A 10,935-nucleotide genomic window follows, 5' to 3' on the forward strand; every position below is an offset into this window, starting at 1 on the left:
AAGCGCAACCCACAATTAGGAGAGACAGGTTCATCTACATTCTCCAATATGATGAAGTAGGAGTGCTACACATGTTTTATGCTATTTTACCTGAGAGAGAGCAGCATGAGTGATTAGCTAGCTAGAATGAGTTTGAAGATGATGATGTGCTACACTAAGACTATGATGATTAAATAGCTAGTGTTGGTGGTAATGACTATGATGATTATTATTAGCTAGTGTTGGTGGTGATTAGATAGCTACACTATGACTATGTTAATTGAATAGTGTTGGTGGTAATGACTATGATGATTATTAGCTTGTGTTGTTGGTGATGATATGATGCAAGAGTTTTTATATTAATATGATGATGATGTTGATCATGATTATCATGATGATTTGTTATTATGATCATGATTAGTTATTATATCATTGGTGGAAGGAACGCGGATTAGATTAATGTGAATGGATCAAATGTGACCAAAAGTTGAATTAGTAGGATCGTCGTCCAAATTCAACTTTTGATTCATCCAAATGAATCTAATTCATGTTTCTTCCTCACAATGATATATTAATTCATCATGGACATAATGATATAACAACCTCTTAATTGGTATTGTATTAAAATTTGTATAGCGGCGTATAAATACAATAAAAGAAAAAAATAGAATACTGGTAGCACTGGATTGGAAGCACGCTACTAATAGTTAGATTAAATGAAGAAGAAATAAAGAAAAATAAAAAATGAATAAAACCGAAAAAAGACCAAACAAAACAAAAAGGAAACCAGGCTAAGAGGATGCGCAACAAGAAGAATAAAAGAAGTAATTAGGCACAACAAGTAAGCTGCCCAGTTGGTTGTAGCGGGTGGAAGAGATCCAAGAGGTTTGGAGTTTGAATTCTAATTCATGTACGTATTTTTTGAAGGTTAAAAAAAAGATAAACACTACTCCATGTACAGCGTATACGTATACAGTGAGAGAAGAGTTTATAAAATATGACCATCGTGCCCTTTCTTATAAAGAGGTATGGGCTAATTTGAGCCGTCCTTGCGTTTAGCGGGAGTGTACCAAATCAGAAGTGAATTTTTATTATGTTTGAGATTTTTTGTACTTCCGGTGAACTTTTATAATAGATCTGATCATTTTTGGAAGAAAGAAAAATTAGCCGTGCACATTTTCTTGCTTTATACTAACAGTTTTGCTAGGTCTCAGTCGACTTAGACTTCGTTATGTCTCGGTCGATGTTATATTCCATTGATCTTGCATTAAGATTCGTAGAAAAATTTTCTTTCAGTTTTTTCTTTTTCTTCTCATATACTATATCACTTGAGTGAGACTTGGTTAAGTCTCAGTCGACTGAGACCTAGACACACCCTTATACTAATACATTTGATGTATCTACCACGATTTTTTGATAGAATGAGAAGTCATGCGTCTTGTCGTTCTCCTATGAAAATGTAAGCCAAACTTGTAATACATCGGCCAAACTATATATGGGAGAGTACTGCACGCTGATCCGGCCAATTTCGATCAGGCAGCAGCGTACTACTCCAGCTCTAAGCGTGTGCGACGGTATATGCATGTGGACAGCGCACTTTGCCTCACCATCGGGGAAACAAGAATTTTTTTTTGGAGAAGAAGAAGAAGAAGAAGAAGAAGATACGCAGAGAGGAGAACAAGCACCGTCGTCGGATACAAACATCCATGGACTCCCAGTCAATACGTACGTACGACTACGGCGTATGAACGCGCGCGGATCCATCGACGAAAAGTATGGAATCCGCTCGTATGCCCGTCTTGCTCGCCATGCGCGCGCGTATAAATAGAAGCGCGGGCAGCATGGTTGCTACGTGCTTAAGTAGCTCGCTCGTAAACCATTGCATTGCCAGAAGAAGCAAGCAAACTAGCTAGCTAGCTAGAAAAATGGCGCCGATTCACAGTAACAGCTCTCGCCGCCTCGACGGCACGGTGCTTGCGCTTCTGCTCGTGCTCGTGGCCGCCACTGCCTTTGTCGGCGCTGCCGCAGCGCGAGGGGACGCGCTGGCCGCCCGGCACGAGCGGTGGATGGCCAAGTACGGGCGCGCGTACACGGACGCTGCCGAGAAATTGCACCGGCAGGAGGTGTTCGCGGCCAACGCGCGCCACGTAGACGCTGTCAACCGGGCGGGCAACCGGACGTACACCCTCGGGCTCAACCAGTTCTCCGACCTCACCAACGAAGAGTTCGTGGAGAAGCACCTCGGGTACCGTCACCAGCCGGGCGGGCTCCGTCCCGAGGACACGCCGGTGGCCGCGGTGAACATGTCCAAGGCTCAGTTCCAGTCCACGCCGGACAGCTTGGACTGGAGGGCCCAGGGCGCCGTCACCCAAGTCAAGAACCAAGCCCCATGTGGTAAGGATCTGCAGGCCAAAGTTGGCAAATGAATAAATGTTGACACGTACGTAAAAACAACGTTGCGTCTGTGTAGGGAGTTGCTGGGCGTTCGCGGCGGTGGCGGCGACCGAGGGGCTCGTACAGATCGCCACCGGCAACCTCATCTCCATGTCAGAGCAGCAGGTGCTCGACTGCACGGGCGACACTAGCACCTGCAAGGGTGGCTCCGTCATCGCCGCCCTACGTTACGTCGCCGCAAGCGGCGGCCTGCAGCCGGAGGCAGCCTACGCGTATACCGGCCAGCAGGGCGCGTGCCGCAGCGTCATGCCAAATTCGGCCGCCTCCGTTGGCGCCCCCCGCTGGGTGGGCCTGAACGGCGATGAGGACGCGTTGCGGGAGCTGGCTGCCAGCCAACCGGTGGCCGTGGGCGTGGAGGCGGACCCTGACTTTCAGCACTACAAGAGCGGCGTGTTCGTCGGTAGTTCGTCGTGCGGGCAGAACCTGAACCACGCCGTGACGGTGGTGGGGTACGGGGCGGACGGCGGCGGGCAGGAGTACTGGTTGGTGAAGAACCAGTGGGGGACGGGGTGGGGTGAGGGGGGCTATATGCGCCTCACGCGCGGGAACGGCGGAAACTGCGGCATGGCCACCGTTGCCTACTATCCGACCGTGGACAGCTCTTAAACACCAGAACTACTACTACATCAGTCAGTCCATGCATCATGGAGTATGATCTATCATCTACTGTATAAGCTACATACAATACGATGCAGCTGCACACTGCAATACGACGTATGTACAGATTTATTATATTTGAATAAAGCATGCATGGATCCTTGTACAAAGGATCCATTTGCCTATGTAATAGTAATAGCACCAACTTGTAAGCTTGTATATGAAAATAAACACTGCTTGTACTACATCAGTCAATGCAACATTGAGTATTAATTGGTTTATCAGCTAGCTACAGTATGATGTATATATGGATTTCGAATCTTTTTGAAAAAAATGGATTGAACACATGCTTCGATCGTCGTAGGAACCATGCATTTGCCTACGTACCTAATATATAGTATGAACTTGGAAGCTTGTATATTATGAAAATAAAGTTTTTCAAATTCAATGAAACGGACGTTCCTCAATGTTCTTCCCATGTCCCGCCTTTCCGTCTTTCTCATGCCGGTTCTTCTTCCTCTCACAACCCGACACAAATCTGCATCATCTATATTTGTCTCGTATTACCTCATTGCAGGAGCATTTTCACCAAAATGGTACGATAGGCTATGTTGCAACATTATGGAACCGGCTACTGAACAAGTGACTGAATTCTCATTTTAGGTCATTCACTTTTTTTTTCGTATTCCGTCTTGTCCAGGTGAACATGCATGCATGCGGGTGAGTTTCCTGTTAAATTTTTGCATCGCGTGCAATTGATGATCATGTTCACTCAGGTGAGCTTTGCTGAATGTTTATTTAGTTGCATTGCTTGATGAATTGATAGGACTATTTGAGTGCACGCATGTCACATACATATGCCAAAATACACAGTTTAAGCCTCCGGTATATTCTAGTTGCTTTTTTTTTGAAAAGGAGGATGACCCCCGGCCTCTGCATCTGGGCGATGCATACGGCCACTTTATTAATGATTCTCACAAGACCTTACAAAGTCATACAACAGTAAGACTAAAGCCGCCGTCTAAGCAAACAAACTGTCGCTACACCTATCCAGTTGATGAAGGGGCGCAGATAGCCTCGGCATAATACCAAACAGACATCGCAGCCAAGCCTAACATCTAAGACCTGAGACCCTAAACTAGCCACTTGCCGGGTCTGGGGCACACACTGGTCCGACGTGCTCTCAGAGGCCGCCGCCGCCAACTACCACCGCTCCATCTTTAGAACTGTACTGATGCATCAACCTTGCTCGGTCTAGCTATCGTCGACGCCACCACGGCGCCCAACGGCACCTCCTCCCTGCGCACAAACAGCTGAGCACGTCGCGGTTGCCACTGATACACCTCAGCGCCATGCTGCCAAGTACCACCAGCCGACACAGCTTGAAGTCCTTGGAAGATCTGTCGTGCGTAGCACCTGCCGACTAGGCATGACAGAGCGTAGCATCTGTCGGTCAGGCATGACTTGCCATCTCCACCGAAGCTCCGTGCAAGACGAAGCCGTTGCACCTCCTGCCTCTGACTTCCAGCGCTACTCCACAAACGATGCTCCCAGGAGAGAAACGACACCGCAGTGCCGCCATCGTCCGATCTGGAACACCAGATCCTAGGGTTTCCCCCGGAGCAGCACGAGTGGGTCGACAGTAGTTACACGACGATGACTTCATCAAGGTAACGACGTAGAACGCCGCCATCGCCTGTCGTCGGCTCGGGTTTCACCGGCAAGCATGTCTCCCCAACTCGCAGCCGGGACTAGATGATGGATCTCGAGATCCGATCACCAAGCTTCTGGCCGGCCACCGCCGATGAGGAAGATGACCACCACCACTGACTACATCAGCCAGAACAGATCGGCCATGGGTGCCGCCAAGCAGTCCACCAGGCCCTCGACGCCGCCGCCGATCTAAAGCCAGATGACATGCCGCCAAATACCGCATCGCGCCGCCACCCGATCCAGGCCAGCCGCCGCAGCAGCCGCCCGTGGCCCGAGGCAGGGCCGACCGCCGCCGCCGTCGAAGCCAACGCCGTCGCTTCTAGATCGGCGGCGGCGGGAGGAGGGGAGGAAGATGGGCTAAGCCCCGGCGGCGGCTAGGGTTGGGGAGTCGCTCGAGCGGGGGGCGACGCGGGGGCCTGAGACCAAAAATAACCTAGGAAACTTTCCGACCTTCTTAACTAGTGTCACACTAGTGCAATATAAATTTAAAAAAGAACATAAACTAAAGAAAAGAATAAATACAAATATAAAATATGGAGTGCATTGCGTGGTCAGATAATACATGCATGTTTGTTGCTTCTCCTCACCGTGCACCATTCATAGATTGAGGAGGATGAAAGGACCCACCATTTTGGCATCATGTGCATGCTATTTCCTGGGCATGTCATAAATGGATGGGTTACACATACATGCCATTCAGAGCCAAACTTTGTTGGATAAATGGATGGGAGTACATGTGAAAGAACATGCGGTGCCCCCATGTTTGGTTTTGGTAATTAATGACAATCTCTATGGACTAATGGTTGTCTTGAGTTATATTTGAAGGATTTTTCCATAGGCTTTTCTTGAAGTCCATGTGTTGGTTTCAAGGAGTTTATGAGTTGACCAAGGTGCTATGAAGGAATTATCCAAAGATTGGTCATGTGAGTGTTGAGCTTATTGCAACCATGTCTTGAGGAAGAAGATTGTGCAATCATTCATGTTTACCTTCAAGACATCATCCAAATGAAGAGAGTTGGAAAGATTCAAGGCTGATCAAGACTAAGTCAAGAGTGAATCAGGTTGATCAACTCACAAAGCGTAGAAGATGTACCGAGAGGGATCAAGTGATCCCATGGTATGGTAAGCATTGTCCATTGTGCTTTGTGTACTAACCCATGGTGTATGTGAGAGTTCTATGTGGGGTTAGGTACGTGTTCATGGGCTTGGATCAAGAGGAAGATATAACTCAACCCATGGAGAGGATGACATCAAGTGGTGATCGTCATCCAGATTGCAAGTTCAAGTGGAGCATGACGAAGAGATCAAGTGCTTGAAGCTTGTCATCCATTGTTGTGTCAATGGACTTGTGAAGATGTGCCGAATAGTGGCTCACCCATAGTGGAGTATGGGGGAGCAATCATCTAGTCTTCATCGACCCAACGCAATCAAGAAAGGTGGTCCATCTTGAGGAGGACAAGATCATCATCATCATCTATCTCAAGTGGATCATGTGCAAGGCAAAGGTTTGCTCTTGATAGGTTTTCTATTTTTCTGGTCTCATGGTGGTAGTTTGGAGACCGGGTTATAGGATCGATAGCTGTACTATCAAGGGGGGCTCTCAAGTGAGTAGCTTGATTGTATCGTTCGTCGAGAGCTCAAACCATTGCATCCTTGCATCATCTTTCTTGATTCTTATTTGTATTTTCTTTTGAGGTTTTAGAGCTTGTGGTTATCTTCGTGACAAGCTCTAGTTCATCGAAAACGGATTTCATATGCTTCTTCTATCGCGTTTTCGGTGTTGGAGGTTTTACCGGTCTTTTTCGAGGAAAGGTTCTCGCCATTTTCTCACGGGACTTTTCTAATTTTCTTCTTATTGATATGATATCAAGAATGTGTTAGCCCTTGTCGGTAGCTTTCCAACAAACTTGGTTTCGTTGAATTCGGAGTCCGTTTGTAGAAGTTGTGGCAGTTTTGGTGTTCTGAAAAGGTTGTAGCGGTACTACCGCGGACAGGAGCGGATGTAATTTTTTACTACCATTCCAGAGCGGTACTAGCGCGGCTTCTACACCGGTAGTACCGCTCCGGACCAAAAACTCGTCACAAGTCCAGCGATGGTAGGCACGGATGTATTTTTTTAGTACCGCTCGCAAGCAGTAGTATCGCTACCCTTTGAGGTAGTACCGCTCCCCTAGCGGTAATACCGTGAGGTCGAGCAGTAGTACCCCTCGGTGCGGGCTGTGAGCATAACGGTTGGATTTTTTCCGACCTATAAAAGGGGGTCTTCTTCCCCAATGAACCTTATCCTTTGAGCTCATGTTCTTCCCCCATTGTTGACCTTCTTCGAGCTTGTTAACTCTCAATCCCTCCATGGATTCTTGCTAGTTTTGAGGGAAAAGAGAGAGGAGATCTAGATCCACATTTCCACCAATCACTTTCTCCTCAATGTGAGGGAAACCCCTTGGATCTAGATCTTGGAGTTCTTAGTGTTTCTCCTTCTTGTTCTTCCTCTCATTTTCCTCCCTAGCATTAGTTGCTTCGGTGGGATTTGAGAGAGAAGGACTTATGCACTCTGTGTGCCCTTGCCATTGCATTTGGTGCATCGATTTGAGTTCTCCACGGTGATATGTGGAAGTTACAAGTTGATAAGCTTATTACTCTTGGGTGCTTGGTACCCTTGAGCTTGTTCCTCTTGGGTGCTTGGGCGCCCTAGACGGTTGGTTGTGTTCGGAGCTCAATCATTGTGGTGTAAAGCTCCGGGCAAGCGTCGGGGTCTCTAATTAGGTTGTGGAGATCGCCCCGAGCAATTTGACGGGTACCGGTGACCGCCCCCAAGGGTTGCCAAAGTGTACGGGTTCGGTGACCGCCCCCAAGGGTTGCCATTTGTACGGGTTCGGTGACCACCCTCAAGGGTCCCTTAGTGGAATCATGGCATCTTGAATTGTGCGAGGGCGTGAGGAGATTACGGTGGCCCTAGTGGCTTCATGGGGAGCATTGTGCCTCCACACCGCTCCAAACAGAGATTAGCATCCGCAAGGGTGTGAACTTCAGGATACATTGTCGTCTCCGCGTGTCTCGGTTATCTCTTACCCGAGCCCTTTACTTATGCACTTTACTTTGTGATAGACAAATTAACCTCTAGGTTTATTCCGCATTTGTTCAAGCCTAAACCGTAATTATTTTAAAGCGCCTATTCACCCCCCCTCTAGGCGACATCCACGATCTTTCAATTGGTATCAGAGCCTCGTCTCTCTTCGTTAGGCTTAACTGCCTAGAGAGTAAAGATGTCGACTAGGGGATTAGGATTCTCTGACACTCTTAGTTTTGATGACACAAATTTTGATGTTTGGGTAATTCGCATGCTTAATCTCTTTAGGGTCATGGTCCCAAATTTAGAGCGAATTGTAGATATGGGTTTTTCTCCTCCAAAAGATCCCCAAAGATTATATTTAGAGGATGAGAAAAACTCTGATCTCAATGCTCAAGCTTCTAATGTGCTTTTTGATGCTTTGAGCAATGTAGTTATATTTCAACTCATGCCGTTCCGGGATGCTCATGAGTTGTGGACAAAGCTTCAAGATAAATATGGTGTGTCCAAGATTTGTGGGGATGATTGTTCTCCCTCCACCTCCGGCCGTGTTGCCTTCTCAACTTCTTCTACTTCACCTACATGTGGATTGCCACAAGGTAATGCTAGGGTGAGTAGTGGTGGTCATTGCAATGATGATAGTGTGCTTGTTCTTGGTGATTCTTCATCACTATCTTATTGTAATGGTCCTTCTTTGGACTTTAACACTTCGAGCACCTTACATGTTTCACATGCTCGTGCTGGTAGTCCTTGCATATCATGTAGAAATTTCTTGCTCAAATCTCATGATGATATGCTTGCTATGTCTTGTTGCCATGATAAAAATGTATCTATTTCCAAGAGTTGTTGTGCTAACAATGTAGAGGAAACCCAACACTCCATGGAACAAGATGTGGTCTTGAACGGTGCTTCAAGGGATCCTACATCATCATCGATTGCTTTTTTCCTTATGGCTAAGGCTTCAAAGGTATCTCCCACTTTGAATTCCAATATATCTTGTGATGATATTGATGATGGAAGAATGATGATGATGTTGATTATGTTGAAGAGAATGATAATGTTGCCTCCTTAAAAATTAAGGGGGAAATGGTTTTTAAAGCTCTTCATAAAAATAAAATTGCTCATTCCAACTTCATGGAAATTATGTCCATTGCCATTGAGGGCAAGAAATATATTGAGGAGTTGGAATCTCATCTCGAGGAGCATGAGGTCACCACTGAGAAAATGGAAGGTCATGAGCGTGATTACGGTAATGAGATCGCGGACCTCTCTCAAGCTCTTGAACTTGAACAAACCACCAAGGAATCTCTTGAGGAGACTTTTGCTCTAGAATTATCTAGAGTGAGGGAATCTTGTGATAAAGCTCTTGAGGTGGTCAATGATTTTGAAACTAAAAATGAGGAGCTTGAAGTTGCGCATGCCAAACTCCTTGAGGACTTTGAGCACCTCGAAAATGGCTCAAGGGTCATTAAGAGTGAGCTCATCAAACTCACCGAGTCTCATGCTCAACTTAAAGCTTCATATTCAAAAAAGCTTGCCAAGTTGTCTTCTCCTCTTGTTCCTAATGATGGTGCTTGTGCTACTAACTCTATCTCTTGTGAAGCATCCATATTGAAGGAAAATGTTGAGCTAAGGGCTCAACTTGAGTTGCTATCTAGCAATTACGGGATGTTGGAAGAAAATCATGTAAAGCTCACGTGCTCTCATGATGATCTTCTAGTATCCCATAATGTGCTAAAGTTAGCTCATGAGGCCATGCGTGCTAAGGTAACATCTAGTGAGCCTCATGTGGATACTAGCACTACTTTTATTCAAAATGCTATATTGCCTTGTGCTAGTCCTCGCGATTCATCCATGCATAACATTGGTACATCTTGTGATGAATTGCTTTCCACTACTAGAAACTACGATTTTACCTAGGGCCATATACCCTAGGTGAAATGCAAAAAACCATAGGTAAAGGCTTTACCTAGAGCTTGCCCTGGGGAAAGAACCTTAGGTAAAGTATAGACGGTAAAGAGCTCTTTCCCTAGAGTGCACCCGTCAAGCCCTAGGGAAACGATTTGGTTACCTAGGGTTGCAAGCCCTAGGGAAAGAATTGAACTTGGCTGCCTGTCCAAGGTGGAAAGGTGCTTTACCTACAAACAAGTTTGGCTCTAGGGAAAGATCGTGGAGCCCTTTTGAATCATTTCCCCTAATATACAAATATGCTATTCAGATTTAAATTCATAGCAGACATAATTCAAATAATTAAATTCTGAACCATAATTCAAATTTATAAATTACAGCCGTGATTCAATGTACACATCAGATTCAAATGACACATACATCAGACACAAGGTCAGTTTGAAACCAGATTCAAGGTCGGTTTAGAACCAAAATTCAAAAAAAATGCTACAGCTAGCAGATTACCTAAATCAGCACGTACAAGCATTGTTGGTCAAACCAAGTATCTACTACTACAAACAAAAAATGTACCAATATGGTATCTATGCATTCACCCAAAAGTTGGTCTTCAAACAGGCTTCATGTACTACAGGTTGCTGAGCACACAAAGTTGGCAATTTTGTGCTTGTTTCCAAAATCTACAGCAGTTGGTGGAACTGGAGGTGGTGGAATTTTGTTGATAGACACTCCTTGTTTAGCTGCCAAAGTCTGCAAATGAATAGGGATACACCAACTGGTTAGTTCCAAAGGCTGGCAAGTATGTTGATAAGCTTGAACTTACATAGCATCACCTCAAGAATCTTCTTTGTGTAAGAGCCTGCATATAAGCGAAGGCAGAAATTATTTTTAGGTGTGGCGGGGTTTATGAAGGAGCAAATCATATATCATGCAATTATGCAAGAGCTCACTGAGTAGTAGATGTATATTACTTTGTGTTCTGAAAATACAACCAAAATCCAAAATTGATGTGTTCGCACTCAACATACGTCACTAGATGGATGACCGATCAATAATTTATCATGTATATTAACCAGACAGACATAAAGATGATCTATAAAACATAGATACTATAGATAAATCATGAATTGGTAACTAGTAGGATAAAATCATAGTGAAGATCGATAAAGAATATGTAGTCATAAACCCATAATGAAGCTTTACTTTCTTAAGAGAACATG

The 10,935-nt window shown here is 45.4% G+C and overlaps 1 protein-coding gene across 1 annotated transcript; it reads left to right on the forward strand.

Annotated features, from left to right (window-relative positions):
* The first annotated feature begins 1,841 nt into the window (after nucleotides 1–1,841).
* Nucleotides 1,842–3,039, forward strand: LOC123174146 (ervatamin-C-like). The gene is made up of 2 exons (XM_044589996.1): nucleotides 1,842–2,373; nucleotides 2,450–3,039. Exons 1-2 carry the CDS (start codon nucleotides 1,905–1,907, stop codon nucleotides 3,037–3,039), a joined length of 1,059 nt encoding a protein of 352 aa, XP_044445931.1. The 5' UTR covers nucleotides 1,842–1,904.
* Nucleotides 3,040–10,935: the final 7,896 nt, after the last annotated feature.

Source organism: Triticum aestivum, unplaced genomic scaffold, assembly GCF_018294505.1.
Source record: "Triticum aestivum cultivar Chinese Spring unplaced genomic scaffold, IWGSC CS RefSeq v2.1 scaffold73991, whole genome shotgun sequence".
NCBI lineage: Eukaryota > Viridiplantae > Streptophyta > Magnoliopsida > Poales > Poaceae > Triticum > Triticum aestivum.

Coding starts and splice junctions, on each gene's coding strand:
- LOC123174146 (XM_044589996.1), top strand. CDS start 1,905: ATGGCGCCGATTCACAGTAACAGCTCTCGCCGCCTCGACGGCACGGTG. Junction 2,374..2,449: donor CAAGAACCAAGCCCCATGTG/GTAAGGATCTGC, acceptor GCGTCTGTGTAG/GGAGTTGCTGGGCGTTCGCG.